This window comes from Pezoporus occidentalis, unplaced genomic scaffold (assembly GCF_034315485.1).
Source record: "Pezoporus occidentalis ecotype Australia unplaced genomic scaffold, CSIRO_AGI_Poc_V1 ctg4, whole genome shotgun sequence".
Taxonomy (NCBI): domain Eukaryota; kingdom Metazoa; phylum Chordata; class Aves; order Psittaciformes; family Psittacidae; genus Pezoporus; species Pezoporus occidentalis.
Window position 1 is genome coordinate 3,382,389 of NW_026915724.1, and position 17,954 is coordinate 3,400,342.

The 17,954-nt window shown below is 40.7% G+C and overlaps 1 protein-coding gene across 10 annotated transcripts in view; it reads left to right on the top strand.

Moving 5' to 3' along the window:
• NCOA2 (nuclear receptor coactivator 2) overlaps window positions 1-12,761 on the top strand; it is a 194,472-nt gene extending 181,711 nt beyond the window's left edge. For all 10 annotated transcript variants that reach the window (XM_062633210.1, XM_062633214.1, XM_062633215.1 and 7 more), the window contains 2 exons: window positions 4,391-4,480; window positions 8,961-12,761. In XM_062633210.1, coding sequence (XP_062489194.1) covers window positions 4,391-4,480; window positions 8,961-8,972 — 102 coding nt within the window. In that variant the 3' untranslated portion in view covers window positions 8,973-12,761. The remainder of the gene's footprint in view (window positions 1-4,390; window positions 4,481-8,960) is intronic.
• Window positions 12,762-17,954: the final 5,193 nt, after the last annotated feature.

Below are 17,954 nucleotides of genomic sequence, written 5' to 3' on the forward strand. Positions count from 1 at the left end.
CTGTAGGCTTCAAATTCCCTTTTCTTTTCTGCACCTGTTGCAGTTTGAATCAGTATTTCCTAAGTGCAGAGCCATGTGCGTAACACTAGTTCTTCCCCATTTCTCTTGGAATACTCCAGACAGATATAGCCCCAGATCACATTTGTCTTTTACAGCTGCCACATACTGGTGACCTGAAGTAATTTTGATACTCCCAGATCTGTCACCTTCTCCAGTATTCCCAGTTGCTAAGCCCAATTATAGCCAACTTTATTATTATTATTATTATTATTCTCAAGTGCATGCTATTGCACACATTTAATGTAGTAAAACAGTAGTAAAACCAAAAAAGAAAAGAGTGGGGATTTGAAGGTAACAACCCAGTCTGACTTCTCAGCATGCCCATACATAGTTTTTCCCAGGAACCCAAATTGAGAAACATACAGTGTAGGAAGAGATCTGGTTTTATTTCAAAGATGTCCATGCAGACTACTGTTTCCACTGGCACAGCTGTCGCACTGCTTTTCCTTCCTGTTATGTACAAGATCTTGTTTCAAGACAGCGTTTATCTTGACTTCCAGTAAGTGAATAGTCTGAAGTTCTTCATCCATCTCAACATGTGTTTTTCAGGCTGTCCCTCCCTTTTGTAGATCTACTTTAAACTCCACTGTTGTAACCTCTTCTAGGAGTATGAACAGAATAACCAGAGACAGTGATTTAACTGTGAGTGCTGTGTACAGTCAAGTTCTGCTTGTAATTTCTATTTCAATGTATGGGATGCCTTGGCTCTGTTGGTGACAAAGTCGTACTGGGGAGCACATACTGAAATCCTTATAATGATCCCTAAATCCTCAGCACATTCGACATAGATGAAACCTGCATTCTTTGTTCCCAAATGTATTGCCTTCCTTTTGTCTACATCAAATTGAATTTCTCTAGATTGAGTCTGTTTAACCAAAGCGCTCTGGCTCGTTCTGTATCAGTAACCTGTTCTCTTCCTGATTTACCACCACAGCACTGTGTCATCTGCAAACTCTGCAACCAAATGTTTCATGTTCCATCTAGGTCAGAGGTGGCCAACTGACAGCTGAGGGGCCATTTCTGGGCCACAAGACAATGCTTTTTAGTCCTTAGGAATGTCTGCTGTGCTGCTTTATATTCTGCTTTCTGAGAGGCCTCAGTAAAAGGAACGTATATTTAAATATTAAATTGATAATATTTTTCTGTTTTCAGGGCACAGTGTTTTACAATTTGGCACATTTATTTAGCAATTAACTTAGGCTGTGCCAAACTTTTTCTTGTAAGATGATTTTCAAAATGACTACATTTTCTGCTGACTGTTGCCATTTCATTCATTCTCTAGGTTTTTTTTACACTGTCACCTACACTTTTACTTACTTATTCAATGCCAGTTTTTGTTCCATAATACATAATTTTAACTTTAAATGCTCATCTCTTTCTGACCACAGTGAGTAACAGTAGTACACAAAAAATGTGTACTAGCTTTTGAAAACAATTTAACACTTCACATGTTATTGGGTGGTTTTGGAAGTCATATGTATTACCTGTTAGTAAAAAGCTATGCCTGGGTTTATTTACCTAGTAAGAAGTAGGTGTATTACTTTTAGTACCAAGCAGGTACTAAAAGCAGGTTTGGCTTTGTCTCCTGTCTCTTTGTGACACTATACTGCATCACACAGACATACCCAGAGTTCAGAAATACTAAGTTTGTTGTTTATCTGCTCATACTTGTGTATCTCCAACATACCTAGTTTACTACGTAGGCTCCCAGCATCACCAAGTAGAAAAATTAAGATTATGCCCAAAATTGACTTGCTAATTATGATGCTAACAGAATCCTTTATGTGCTACGGGGATCAGACCTTGTCTCGTTATCATCTTCTTCCCTATAATGGTACAAAAGTTCTTCAAGCTGTTCTTACTAGTGTGTCTTCTAGGAAGCTGTTATCAGGAACCCTGTCAGGTCTGCAGGTCCCCTCTTTCCAAAACAGCTTCCCCAGGCATTGAGGAAGTTTAAACCCTCATGGTGTTACACCGTTCACACAACTTATTGTTTCCTTATTCTCATTTTCTTGTTCGCACAAGGGGCTGTTGCCAAGTTTGTTCCTGTTGTTTCTTTTGCATCACGGATCTGTGTTGTTGACTGAACTATCAGAGAAAAAGGTTGAAACCCATGCAAGAGGCTTTTCAGTATATGAAATAAACTCCTCTCTAGATGTCCACTCCGAGCAGGTGTTTATTAATTTGCATGGAGCAGTATTTCCCAGGCATCTACAAAGAGTTAGTTTGAAACAGAATTTTGATTTTGTTCAGCATGGATGAGAGGAGCCCTGGAGTGGTAGCAAACTTTTCTTATTAGACACCTTGTATATACTTTTGCTTTATTATCAGGAAAGTGTATTGATGTGTTAATCGCACAGGAATTGCAAAAATTCTACTGTCTTGTTTTAGTCAGATTTCATATCTGATAACACCACTTGATTTGTCTTCAGAAAACGATAAAACCCCTTCCATTTCTCTGTCTTTTTCCATACTTTTCTAATTGCATTGTTATTGCAGTCAGCACAGTTAATGTGTGAATGTGGGGTGGTTTGTTTCAAGGAGTTCTGAGGTAAATGTAATAAAACAGTAAATTTTTTTTTTTTTTTTGTATCTGATACCATGCCAGTCAGGATTATTGCATTGTTACTGGTAAAGGGATCCTGTGATAGGAACTTCACTGATGCCATTGCTGCTTTTGTGGCATGCATCCTGGAACCATCTTCTTTACCCATACCTGTCCTAACTGCCACCATGCAAATCATGCAGTCATCTTTTTGTTCCAAAACTGCTGATGACTTAGTATGCAGTCTTTTTATTTATGCTTTTTGTTTTTATCTTCCTTTGTCTACTGAGCAAATAGAAAAGGTATTTGTGCCTGTGCATTCTGATGAATGCTGAATAATAGCAGAAAACACTTTCCAGACATGGATTCTGTTGCTTAGTCAAATGCATGTAATAAAGCTGCAAAGCTGTCCGCTTGCTTGCTTTCTGAGCAAATTAGTGTGGTTCTTTTCCTTTCCGATTTGAATTTTCACATTTAGGTTTAAAAATCTGCCCATTTTTATTAAGAATCAGAAAGCATCACTCAGAGTCTTGCAGAATTTAATCAATTTTTTCAGAGTTGAAAGTTCCCGTGGCAAAAATATTTGAACTTTTGAACCTTTCCTGTTGAACTGCAGTCTTGTCTCTGGCAGTGTTTGAAACCAGCACTTTAGGTGGTTGCATGTGATTGAGTTTCGCTTTATGACATTTTGCAAAATCTGTGAATATCAACAGAAACAACAGTCAGGAGGACCTGAAAGGAGAAGACTTTGGTGTGGTAAATTCAAGACTGTCTCCCCACCTCGTTGCAGCAGGTTGTTGTAGCTGAAGCAAGGTAGTGCAGTTGCAGAATCTCCTCTTATTTACAACATAAGTCTCATAAAGGGCAGGTGACACAGAAAACATCTTTCTTCTTCCAACAAAATCTGGAAGGGCAAATCTTTACTATTAGTATGCATGTAGTGTGAGGGAAGTAACAGAGAGAACCGAGTCAACAAAGACTCCCTAGGCAGAGGTTTCTTTCCCTGTAAAACTGCTAAGCAAAGCTGGATTTTCTAGTATTTCAGAACCTTGCGGAAGGGCTGTGTTTTGTATTTTGTACCAGTTCCTACATGGTGAGATTAATCCTTTGATTAAGAAAGCAATGCTGTAAATTTGGCAAATCACACTTTCCACATAACTAAGCATGACAGACCCTTTGGTTGTGCAGAAATACACAGCTTCAATACTTTCCTGTGGCTGCATTCAGAAAATTGTTGAGATCATACTTTAGGAAAGCATGCTGCTGCACGTTTTACCATTTAATGCTATCTTTCTCCCATTGCTTACAAGCAGAAAAATAAGTGTCATTAAAACTAAGTCAATAGTTGGTGTATTTCAGCTTGCATATTATCTCATCAGGCTTTGAAAAGATTGTGTCGTGGTTTGCAAGCAGAAAAGCTGTGTGTGTTGAGGTTAGGAAAGTAGTTACGTGTTTCTGCTTTCAGGACTTTTCACGGCAGACATGTCCTCTTCAGATAATACTGACCTAATTTATGGAGCCTGCTTTGTAAAATGTGCACAAGGGTCATAGTATCAGGAATGAAATCTTTGTTGTTGTCTGTGAAGCAGAATAATATGAGTCAAACACATGCTGCGTAAGAAGGGCACTCAGCTATACAGTCACTTCCCTGATTGAACATCATCTCAAAAGTAAATGCTGGTATATGCAAGTAGCAAAGTGGTTTGTAATGCTGCTTTTTCATTCCCAGCCCTCTTCCCGATGTACTTTTTAATTCATTCTCCTTTAATATCTTGTGACCAATAGGTTAATGATCCTGCTATGAGGGGAGGCAATCTTTTTCCAAACCAGCTGCCTGGAATGGATATGATAAAGCAGGACGGAGATGCAGCACGGGTAAGAAATTGCACACAGAGGCGTACAGAGGCAACAGAACAGTGAATACGCTGTGATCTAGAATGGATACAGTATCTTTTTACTTACAAAGTTACAAGTACCCAGGCTAATAGTAATTAAGTTTGTTGCTATGAATTTTCTTAATTCTGCCTTTGGTAACATCTGTATTAAGTTCCTTGTTTAAATCCCACTAGCACCGCTGAAGCGAATAATACAGAACACAGTACTGAATTAATAGTGACATTCAACAGACTTACGTATAGAACCATAGAATCAACGCGGTTGGAAAAGGCGTGGAAGCTCAGGCTTTTAGGCAGCAGTTACCGGGAGGGGTGCGTGAGCGGCGCTGGCGAAGCGCCATCTAGCGGCCGCCGTCTCCCTCTTTCCCTCCCAGTCTCATGGTGGGAAGGGTTCACGCAGTCGGTTTCCTGAGGTCTCTGCGGTAATCAGACGGTTGTGCCTACAGGAGCTCCCATTTTGTAAGCTGCCTGCCGTCTGCACCTTGCACCGCTGTTTCCTGTTGGTTCCTTGTATGCGGTGTTGAAATTGGAAAGATGGAGCTAAACAAATTCTCTTCTCACTCTGAATTCCATAGCGAAATTTAAAGTTTTTTACTGTTAGGGAAAAGAAAAATTCATATCAGGGTAAATTAAGAAAATTTTACTGCAGACGTATCAAGATTAATGATACATTTTTCTTGCTTAGTCAAGAAAATGAAAAATGCAGAAGTACAGAGGAAAAAGTAACCATACATTTATTTTATTGTACCCCTCTTTTCTTTTGCACACCTGTGTGTTTAAAACTTCCTGGAGGCAATTCCTTTTACACCTTCAAGGTTCACATTAAAATACAAGTGCTTGTCTCAGTGAGTGGAGGATCTTTTTACCAGGGCAATGTAGTGATAGAAAAAGGGGTAGCGGCTTTAAACTGAAAGAAGGCAGGATTAGATATTATGAAGAAATTCTTCACAGTGAGGGTTGGTGAGGCACTGGCACAGGTTACCCAGAAGACCCAGAAGCTGTGGCTGCCCCATCCCTGGCAGTGTTCAAGGGCAAGCTGGACAGGGCTTGGAGCAAGCTGGTCAAGTGGACCACCTGTTCAAGGGGAAGGTGTCCTTGCCTATGGCAGAGAGGTTGGAACTAAATGGTCTTTGTTTCCTTCCAATCCAAACCATTCTATCATGTGTGTGTCTCTTCTGCAACCCTTACATAGTCACTTTGATGACGAATAAGAAGATGCAGTATGTTTGTTCTGCTTTAGCAGAAGCTGTCAAATACCAAGGCTTTATCTTCCTACTTAGTGCATTCCCTAACCAGTTAAATTTCATATGCTAAGAGAAGCTGGGCTGTTGGAGAAGAAAATATCAGGTACCACTGAGGAAAGAAAGGACATAAGGCTGTTGAGGGTGAAGGAGACTAGAGAAAAAGAAGGAAGAGGTAGATTTTAAAGAATGGTTGAAGAAAGAAGGAAAAGAGAGTGGATGTGACAGAAGAGGTATGAGAGAGGGCAGGGAGAAGCCAGGGAACAGGGAGCAGGTGAAAAGAAATTGGACAGGGAGTCTGTGAGGTTTGATATTGAAATAGTGGAATCACTGTCATGACAGTGAGACAGTGGCCATGCATGATAGCCACTGGTGAGTTTTGTCTCACCTAGAGAAAAGTAACTTCTTAAAATCTCTTTAATTATTTTGTAAAGACACAGTGCACTGCACTCTGATTTTACTCTTATTCTATAACATAGCACTGACTCAAGGAAACTGTAGATGCTGAGAAGCTCATCTGACATTGCAGCCCAAAAGACCAACTGTATCTTGGGCTGCATCAAAAGGAGCATGACCAGCAGGTCGAAGGAGGTGATCCTGCCCCTCTACTCTGCTCTTGTGAGACCTCACCTGGAGTATTGTTTGCAATTCTGGTGTCATCAACATAAAAAGGACATGGAACTGTTGGAACAAGTCCAGAGGAGGGCCACGAGGATGATCAGGGGACTGGAGCACTTCCCGTATGAAGACAGGCTGAGAAAGTTGGGGCTGTTCAGCCTGGAGAAGAGAAGGCTGTGTGGAGACCTCATAGCAGCCTTCCAGTATCTGAAGGGGGCCTATAGGGATGCTGGGAAGGGACTCTTCATTAGGGACTGTAGTGATAGGACAAGGGGTAACGGGTTAAAACTTAAACAGGGGAAGTTTAGATTGGATGTAAGGAAGAAACTCTACCGTTAGGGTGGTGAGGCACTGGAATGGGTTGCCCAGGGAAGTTGTGACTGCTCCATCCCTGGCAGTGTTCAAAGGCAGGTTGGACAGAGCCTTGGGTGAGATGATTTAGTGTGAGGTGTCCCTGCCTATGGAACTAGATGATCTGAAAGTCCTTTCCAACCCTAACTTTTCTATGATTCTATGACAAATTTGAGGGTTTTTTCAGTGTGTCATAAAGTTGATCTCAACAACTGTATCATTGAAACGGATCGATTCTCTTCAGAGTTGAGTAACCTGGAAATAACATGCTGTTGCTGAAACCAGTACAACTATGGATGTCAGATCTCTACATTTACTGGTTTAGTTTGTTCACTTAGTACTGTTTCACTTTGTTTTAACACATTAAGGATAAAACTTCTACAGCTTAAGACTTACAAGGATGATATTAATATTTAACAGAAGCTGTTTTAAAAGTAAGCAGAAGACAGAGGATTTTCTGTCTCTTTCAAGGCACAACGTGCCCTTCACTTGCAGAGCTAAAAATAATTGCAGCTGGAATAGTTTAATGTATTATTTTGCCATTGTTTGAACAAATTTATATTAACTAATTTCACATGGCAAAAGACAATTTTGATCCTGCTCCTGTTTAAAAGTAAATATCTGAAGAATACTGTTTGTTAGCTTAGGCTTTTATGTGGCATCCCACTTCATACAGTATAGCAATAATCTTATAGTCAATGATCATTGGGCTTTTCAGATTCTTTTTCTGCTCTGAAGGTGCATACATGAGTCATGGAGGTTATTCTGAGCAATTTTTCCCGTATTTGCTATCAGTCTGGAAATAATAATTTGACACACTTCTTTAAAGTCCCATTTGCTTTGGTTATATCTGACTAAAAAGGGGTTCAGGTCATTGATAGAAGCATTTATTTAGCCTCTCTATAGAGATACTGTGTGCTAAGTGTTCACTTTGAAAATAAGTACATCTTCGGACTTTCACTTCTGTTCTACACTTTATGATCAAAAAGCACTAGCAGGGTCCCTGAACTGCTTCTCAATGTGTTAGGAAGAGGAACCATATGTCCATATGAGTCAGGGCATAAAGGATGCAAGCGTGGTGTCTCTGTGCTGTGATGAAGCAAGAGGGAGCAGGAGCAGGATTCACTGGGTTGGCCTCTGGACCATGCTCGTGGCTGCCCCGAAAACCTCCACCTGTACCAGCTGGGCTGGGAGCAGCAGATATACAAAATATAAGACCTTGCTTTCCTGAATCATGGCATGGTTCCTGACACTAACTTCATTTGTCAATAAAGATAGATTTCTGGGCCTTGTGTGGCTGCAGAGGGAAGTGTGATGTAGACAGCTTCCAGAAGGCAGCCAAGTAGCTGGTGTTGTGGAACAGTGAGAAAGCTGCCTACTCTTGTGCTGTCCCAGAGCAAATGGGGCCTTCCTCATGCACAGCAGGAGGCTGAGAGCAGAGAGCCACTCCACTGCTGGAGCCACAGGATACCAGGGAAGAGCAGCCCCAGGGGAGGAGAAAAATGGGGTTTGGCTGAATTTGCTCTCTGACCTGACTGACCACAGCACCCCATGGGATCAAGACTTTGCGAGGGGAGGAAGGCAAAGAGACACAGATTGCAGTCACTGGAAGGGACAGTCTTAAAACAGCTGTGAAAACCACATCCTGAGGGGTTGTTTTTAAATAAGGAAGTACAAGATAATCAACTTGTCTGAAAATAGTTTGTACTGTCTGTGAAGGCACTGCTAGTAGGTAGGTAGTAGGGTATGTATACATAGTTAAGTATGATGTAAAGAACATCTCTAGGGATCAGGAGCTGTAGCTTTTCTTACTTCTTTATTCCATTTTTTACTATGATTCTTGGAGGTGAAAGTGAACCAAGGTAGTTGTTTCCCATAAGGGTGATACAGCAGTAACACAGAGCGCTTTTGCATATACTCAAAGATTGAGATTACTCTTAAACCATATTGCTGTGGCTTTAGCTGGAGTCTGCAAAGGTAGATGAGCCCAAGGTGTTATCCATGATAATTGGAATGAATTAAGGACCTAAGAATGCAGGAAAATTAACCTCCCACTGATATCCCTGGAGTTAAATTGCAGGTCAGTTGTAACAGTGTACAGAAAGAATAATCTAGCTTTATAAATTCCAATTAAATTTCAGGTTTAAAGTAACACAACCAATGTATGGTTGATGGTGGCTGCTGCAATCCATCTTCACTACCCCAGAAGGAAAAATTCATTTGTTTTTCTCCAATTTCTCTTTTTTGCAGAAATATTGCTGACCCTGAGGGTGGTTTGGTTGCTCCTTTCTTCAGCTGACTGGGCTTACAGCCCCAAATCCTTACTGGTTTGAAGAGCTGCGTCTGTTTGTCGTGACCCAACTGAGCTGCCAGCGCCAGTGGCAGCTGCCTGCTGCCAACAGGACTCAGCCCTACCTTCCCGAGGGGAGCCAGGGCGGTTGTTGCCGAAGAGCAGCCTCTTTGACAGTCTGAAGCTAGCGTACAGACAGTTGCTCAGTCTGTTCACTGCATTCACCTTAGTGCAACTTAGATCTCTCCTGCGAAGTAAATGTTGACAGGCAATTTTCATAAACCATGTCAGATTGAATGTATTTAAATGTATGTATTTAAGGAAAACCAACCATGCTCTTCTTCTGTTTCTGTTTAGTTCTAGACCTTGAGGTTTTTTTGCTTTGTTTTCCCTGGCTTACTCAGTCTGGTGCAAAGGATTCAGTTCTGTCTGAAAACTGGTGTTTTAGACTGAGGCCTGCATTTTGGGGCGGAGAGGAGGCGTGGAGGAGGGTGTAGAGGCAACGTCTGGTACATATAGAAATCTCCAGTGAGCAGGTTCCACTGACAAGTCAGAGAAGATGAACCGATGCAGAAAACTATACAGACCAATTTTGAATGGGGTTAAAGTTGTAAAACAGATGAAAATTACCCTGTGAGAGGGCTGTTTAGAAGGGGCGTTTCGGTTGGGTTTTGTGGTAATGTTTATAATGCAAGTCATGAATCCAAAAATACAAGTTGGTTACTTTCTTATTTAATTAAATTCCTAACTATCAGCAAATACTGATTTTTTTTTTTTTTTTACCTGGCTCTGCTGACCTCTGTCATCTTCCTTTTCTTCCTAATAGAGTAAAAGAACAGGTTATTCCTTTATTTCCCAAGGTGTGTTTCCAGCAATCTGGACAGCCAGTTTCTGGATGCTGAACAGCAAAGTTCAATGGTAATGCATGTACTGGTTATGGTAGTGGCAGAATTGGTGCATAATATCAAAGAGCTCAAGATACCTGCTTTAAAGCATGAGAATTTCTGGTTCCCATCCCCTTAGCTGGGAAAATAACAATTCAATTCCTGTAATACCTATAGCATATATCACTACAGACTTCACCACTATCGTGTGTTTCTGATTATTTTAAAGCAGTGTGGACTACGAGGATGTTTTGTAAGGTACATAAAATCCAGTTTATATGTAAACAAGCAATAATTTAAGTTGAAAACTTAAGTGTTTTACTTGTATAATTTTTGTGAGATATACATGTTGTGAAGTTGATTCCAAATGAGGTACTTCAGTATTAAATTAGATATCTTCTTAGCCGTGTGTGTCTCCTGGAAAAGTGTTTTGTAAAGGATCACAATGCCTTGATTAGACCTAATTTGTAGGCTTGAGACTTCTCATTTTCTAAACCTTGTGATTCTGCTCATAATGTCATTTAACTAACCTATATTATATGCAGCCACTGTAGGAACCAATTCTTGATTTTTGTATGTTTATATCCTTTCGTAACAAATCTTAGTGAAACTTAACTGTTACTAAGCAGGCCACTGTTAGGGGGTGGGTTTTTTTTCTTGCCCACTGTGGTTGGAATAATCTTTTACTAAACCAATGTCAGTTTCTGAGGACTTGAAATATTAAGAAATTGATGTTTTTGACATCTGTTTGTTTTTTTTCTGCTGACCCCTGATCTACAAACTTTCTAACCTGAACACAATTTTTTTGATGTCAGATAAAATGCAGTGCATTTTATAATATCTCCTCAGCTATGCCTTTGGGGGCTGAAAGGTTTGTTCTGTTGCCATTTAATTTGTTGTGGTTTTCAGATGGGAGTTCAAATTAAATAGCAGCTCTCCTCTTATTAAGGCTGAGGAAAACACTATAAAAGTGGTTTGAAATAGGCTGTTTCTGTAGAAGGCTTTTGGTGAAAGCCCAGGAAATGTACAGTTGGGTTTGTCCCTAAGGAAGGCAGTGCCACCTCTCTGGAGAAACATTTTTCAGCTGCCACCAGTCTGTTACCAAACCTAAGCAGAATGTTTAGTCAGCTAACATCCTCTTCAGCTGCTGATGGGAACCCAAATAACTGTCAGTTCTGAGCTCCACAGCCTCATTGCTACAATGACATCTGTGTTCAACTTGCATTATATATCTGGCAGAAAAGTATTTATATAAGAAATTTATAAATTTGAGGGAATTAACCTTATGCATCACAAAGTGTAAATGAGTTTTAAAATAATTTTGGTTTACTCCATTCTTTTTCAGTTCTTAACTGTAACCTCTGCAGATAGATTATTCTTTTTCACAGTGGACAAAATAGTTAGAATTTGTCCCATTTCACAACAGACCTGCAAACCCTGATCATCTGTAGTAATTATGATACTTCATCATCCATTGCCATTTTGAAAGAAAGGAGATTGTACCTATCACTTTGGCTCTGTTTGGGTTCATCATGACTTTAGTCATCTTCTAACTAATGAAAGAGAAAAGTGAGTGAAGGAATCTTCTGATCATATTGATCACTATAGAAACAAGCCAAATCAATTCCCTTCATTATCAGTATTTTTCATCCTGTATACAGTAAACTTGTCGGAGAAAGTACTTGGATTTTGTTTAACAGAACAATTAATCAGTGTTCTACTTACATTACTAAATGTGAAAGGCGCATAATGTGAAAAATAAGCATATATCCACGGTCGTATGACCTGTTTAAGTGTTCATGTAATGTGGTAAGTTTAAAAAGTGAAGTGAGCTGTTTTGCTACAATGAATTAATTTGTACTCAATCTTAAAATATTGTCCCACACCGGTATCCCTTTGGGCCTGTATTAATTAAAAGCAATGTTTTTGCAGTTTATACAATACATTTTTTAATCTTTGTTTAAAAGCAGAATTCATATGGGCTTAACAGATGAAATGGGTGGCACAGCTCCACTTGCAGAACCCAAAGATACACAATCAGTTTTGAAATGCAACTTAAGCCATTAATTGTTGGTGTGAATTTAAAAGTTTTCTAGTATTTGTATGGTAGTATGCTGCCTAAGAGCAAAAGCATTCTCTGCACAAAAGAAAATTTACTGTAGTGGCTTTGATTTTAATTAGAATTTTCTCCCTGGTGTTTCTTTGTAGACTAAAACAAAATCTTTTCAGTTTCTTACTACAGGTAAAAGCTATGTGCAAGAACCTCAAAATGCTAAAATCTAGCATAATGCCTTAGATCTGTTTTTAAGTCTTGTATATTCCTACATAGCTGTCTGATGTATTATATTTGTATAGTGAATTGTGTACAATTTTGGAATAAGTGCATCATCACTTAATCTTTATGTTGTTCAATAGAGATGATGGACACATTTCTTCAAACATTTACTGTCATTTAATTTTTTTTCCTTTTATGTCATTTGTGGGTTTTATTTGTACAGTTCATCATGAAGTTGCATCTGAGATGTGTGTATATGAAAAGATTATACAAGGGTAAAATTAAGCAATATATAAACTATGGTTCTTCAGGAGAAAGCTTACAGTGTTTCAGGTTGTGATTTATTTTCAAAACGGAGTTGACTCTGAACATCACTTTGTTCACCTGCATTGATGTTTGTATTTCTAGTGTGAGCAGTTTATGCAAAGGTAGATATATTCAGAGAAATTTTAAATACATTTATGCAAGTTAATATTGCTTTGCTGATGCTATTTGCTTATTTGATGTTAAATAATGCTATTGTAAATAAAGAATTCTGTTGTTATTGCATCATTTAATAAATTTTAATGCCTTCGGGTTTTACATGGCTTTAGAGATTTCAACGTGTTTCTGTTGTGTCTTCTTTTATCCTAGAAGGGTCTAAGATTTACTATTAAAGCACTAGAGGGTAGATGAATAGGCAGGTCTTAAAAAGCCAGTGGGCTTTCTGTATTGAAGGCTTTTATATATTCCAACTAGTTGTTACTCTCAAGTCCTTTTATCTTTATAGAGCTATATATATAGTGTTTGTCACATAGGTTAACAGTTTATTAAGAGTACTTTTTTTATATTGTAGGGCGAAATGGGTGTCTGTCTTGACAGTTTCAACAGAGGCAGACCTCAGGTGGTTTGAAGCAGGACTGAGCAGAGTTAAGGGCTGGTTCCCCGTGCTATGCCAAATGGTTAATTTAAAATAGTTGGGAATGTTTGATTGGTCAATTTAAAAAAAGAAATAAAACTAAAAGCTGTTACAAGAATGCTTGTTTGTCAGAATGATCTTCTGCTCTCTCTGGGAAATGGATGTGGGAGAAAAGCTATTCATATTAAAAATTTTAGAAGAGTTATTTTGAAGACCTCCAGCTACTGTTAACCTTTCACTATTCACCATTGCTACCAAAACAAGGCTTAACCATGCCAAGTACAAGGTCCTACACCCGGGTCAGAGCAATCCCAGGCACAGCTACAGGTTGGGCAGAGAAGAGATTCAGAGCAGCCCTGTGGAGAAGGACTTGGGGGTGTTGGTCACTGAGAAAATGAACATGAGCCTGCTTTAGTGTGCGCTTGCAGCCCAGAAAGCCAACCGTATCCTGGGCTGCATCAAAAGGAGTGTGACCAGCAGGTCGAAGGAGGTGATCCTGCTTCTCTACTCTGCTCTCGTGAGACCTCACCTGGAGTATTGTGTGCAGTTCTGGTGTCCTCAACATAAAAAGGACACGGAACTGTTGGAACAAGTCCAGAGGAGGGCCATGAGGATGATCAGGGGACTGGAGCACCTCCTGTATGAAGACAGGCTGAGAAAGCTGGGGCTGCTCAGCCTGGAGAAGAGAAGTCTGTGGAGACCTCATAGCAGCCTTCCAGTATCTGAAGGGGGCCTGTAAGGATGCTGGAGAGGGACTCTTCATTAGGGATTGTAGTGATAGGACAAGGGGTAATGGGTTAAAACTTAAACAGAGGAAGTTTAGATTGGATATAAGGAGGGAGTTCTTTAAGGGTGGTAAAGCACTGGAATGGGTTGCCCAGGGAGGTTGTGAATGCTCCATCCCTGGTGGTGGTCAAGGGCAGGTTGGACAGAGCCTTCAGTTAGGTGGTTTAGTGTGAGGTGTCCCTGCCTATGGGTTGGAACTTGATGATCTTAAGGTCCTTTCCAACCCTAACTATTCTATGATTGTTATCCTACAGTTCCTTTGACTTTTGCAAAATTATGGTGATCCTTGGACAGGAGGAAAATATTTCCACGTTGAGGAAAGCAAGGAAGGAGGAGGTTTCTTCCCAGTGTGAGGTCAGAAACAAGTAGAGAAAGCATCTTTATACTAAGACGAAAAATGTTTCCTATTGGAACTTTAGGCACAATTATCCCTTTATAATTTATGCATGTTGAAAAGAAAAAACAATAGTTTTAGCTAAAAGTCCTGTCATCATTCTAAATATGGTGAGTTAATGATGACCCCCGAGGTAACTGAATGGAAGAAAAGTGCTGCCTTTCCCTTCTGGATCAAGCTTTGTTGACAAAGGCCAGTGCATATGACACAGACATGTTGTTCTAACCTGACATCACAACAAAAGAGACAAAAAGTGACAGGTCCTTCTTACGGTAATCCATATGTTCACCATGAAAAGTCTTGGAGACCAGACTTTTCACAGGGATGGAACAGGGATGCCGGAGCCTTTGAATTACTCCCCAGCTTGTTGCTCGCTGCTTATCATGGTTCTTCTTGTGTTGTACCCTGTGTGGGAGGAGAACTGCATGTCACTGCGCTTGGGCTCAGGCTATGGCAAGGGAAGAATGCTGCCAGGGGTATCTGCCCTCTGCCTTGGCTTTTGGGCTGCGAAGTGTAGCTAAGTAGAACCTGAGTAGGTCTCTTGACTTAACTTCCACCCTGTTTCCTGAAACAATAATCACAGTGCAGCCTTCACAAAAAGTAAGGTTTTGCACTGAAGAAAGCAGAACCCAGAGCAGCCTTGAGCATTCCTGTGGCCTTGTAGGTGTAACAGGTATACAGGTATAGGTGACTTTGTTTCCTCTTACCTTTTAGAAATTCCTTGCTGGGGCTTCAGCCAAGGGTTGTCTGTTGGCTCCTGCAGTGTGCAGGAGCTGCTAAATCCCGGCTTTTGATACAGATCAGTCCAGAGTCCTGCCGAGAATTCCCACTCTAGCCATCTAAAAGAGGGAAGAATGATCACAGATTGATAAAGTCCCTAGGAGAGGTAGGTCAGGAAAGGTCCAGGTTGGAATTACAGTGCGAATGAATCTGTATGAATGGTAGTCCTTCAGAGCTGGGCATTGAGGTCCTTCTTTGTTACTGCTGCTAATGACCCTGACTTTGGCCAGCATGGTGGGCTCATGCCAGATGTTATGACCAAGAAAAAAAACATGGTTGGTTGTATTGAAGGCTTTAAGCTTAGGGAATGCCCTGGAGTCCAGAGGACCTAAGGTGCTCCAGTTTTAGTGGGATGCATTTCTTGATTGGTGTAAGGAGGCCACAAAAGAAAAACAGAATCCCAAACTAGAAGTCTGAGAGACTCCCAGGGAGGGGGAACAAATGGATCAAGTAGAGTGTGTGTGAGCCAGAGATTTCTCCTCAAAGTGAATCTGCATTTCCGCTTGCCCTTTTTATCCACAGGCAGAAGAGGTAGGTTCTCCCTGGCCAGGCTGAAAACACATCAGGGCTAGCACCTCTGAGCTGATTTTACTTTTATAGTGCTGCTCCCCTGTCACACGGAGCAAAACCAACCCCTGGCTTGTTTTGGCAGATGAATTCCCAGTCATTCACAAGAAAAAGCAGGAGCATCCCCGTGGCTGGGGCTGGCCTGTCTGCTGGGGGCGACTCTGCACAGCTGTCCTTCTGCTCCTCCCACCCCACATCTCTCCCCGAGGATGGGAATTTTTTAGTGCAATAGATGCCTTTAACACCTTAGGGGATGAAAGCCTCTAAAGATTATCTGTAATACAGTGACAACAGTGCCTGAAGCCCTATTCTTATCCTGGACTATGTGTTATCAGGCTTCTAAAAAAAAAAGTGTTTTAATTTTTGGGCATGTCTTCAACTTAACTAATGGGGAGAATTAAAAAAAATCTCACCTTGTATTTGTTTGTCTTCATCTCTTCTGAATCTCCTATTAAGACCAAGTCATTAGACCTTAGTTGACTTAACTTTGCTATTTAGCGTGAGTATGACTCAGCATTAAAAATACTACTGCACATGCTTAATAGAAACCCATCTGCAAGTAAGGCCCTGCCCTCCTGCTAGGGCCTCATATGCAATAAGTTAGAACACAGGTACATAGGCAGCCTTTCATCTGCTTACATCTGCTTATAAGCAGGGACATCCCTATTGGCAAAATATAATAATTTGAAGGAAGAACCAAGCATGTAGCTCACAGGCATTAGCAGTAAATAACACTAAGCTAAAAGGTAAACAGCTGTAAGAATCCTGATTAATACTAATCTATATAGACTATCATTTTAGCCCTAACCAAGTACACAATAGGATAAAACCACAAGTTATGTAACTTACCAAATTGTACGAATGTATGCTTTAGATAAAATTGTATCAAGATGAAAAGTAGGTATGAAAGAACCCCTAAGATGTACTGTTCTTTGGACACGTGTATGGAGGTTTGAACCCCCATGTGCTCCCAGCACCAAGAACTGTTTGTGCTTTGCTTTACAGTACGCACTCTGGAGTGATTTCTTTGAATCGAACATGAGCATGTTTCCCTCACAAGCTGCTTTTCCTCATCCTGTGTTGTGATATCTGGACATGGGGTAGCTAAAGGATTCCAGATTATCTGGCAAAACTTAATTTCTACGGGTAATTCAAATTTTGCTCTGCAATCAGAACTCAAAGGCTTATTCCTGTAAATCTGATTAATGCTGGTACTACTTTTATGCTACTGATGCTGCACCACTAAAGCCATACTAAACTGCCTTCCTGAAACTGTTTACTAAAGCAATAGAGCATCAATTCTGTCTTGCAAGTAACAGGTTTGGAATAACACAGAGAAAGTAAAAAAATAAACAGGTAACAAAGAAATGAAGCCAAGGGACTATCTCAAGCAAGTTTCAGAAGGCTGTATTCCTACCTTCTCCCTGAGCCTTGTGTGTGTATTGGCTGTCCCTGATGTAGTCTGTACTTTTGCCTTGGGCTAGGATGGAGAATGAGTTTGTAGGTAGGAGAATTAGACCAGTACATTTAATGCAAATTACACAAACGTACAAAGTCTGGGGACACAGCTGTGCTGGGCTGACTGTAGAAGGGGTCTTTGGAGATAGGAGAGCCTGAATGAATTCTGCGTCCCCCTCAGTAGTGTTTGTGCGCTTGTGTTGCTGCCTCTGTGTTTATGTTCTGATAAAAAAAAAGTAAGGGGAGGTTCCAAGACGAAGCTTTTGGTAGGAGGAATTACAATGCTTGAGGTCCTGTGCTCTGAACACCCTCATTCCCTGAGGGCAGCCAGTGATTCTTAAACTGTTTCAGAGCACTTCACTCAGGCCAGATAAGAAATAAGGACTGCGGGAAGGTTTCACCTCTGGTCAAGTGCAGTCAGTGACTGTGTCTGGAGCCACAGACTCTGTCTGAGAGTCAAGTGATTCCTAATCAAGTGATTCCTTCAAGTGATTCCTAATACACCCCTTCTTCGGGCTGAAGGCAATGTCTGACAGAGGATCACATGGAGCTATACGTGACTAAATTTTTATAGCACACCTTTATAGCTGCTTTTGGCTAAGGTAGAGTTAGGTAATTGGTCTGGGGCTAGGGTTTGTATTTGTGCTGAAAACAGTGTTGATAATTCAGTGCTTGCACAGAGACGAGGCCTTATCTGCTCCTCACACCACCCACCAGTGAGTAGGCTGGGGGTGCACAAGGAGTTGGGAGGGAACACAGCTGGGACAGCTGACCCCAGCTGGCTACAATGATATTCCATACCAGATGATGTTGTGAGCATCATGTAAAGCTGAGGGAAGAAGAAAAAGGGGAGCACGTTTATAAAACTAGGGGAAGAATAAGAAAGCAGGGGCACATTCAGAGTGATGGCTT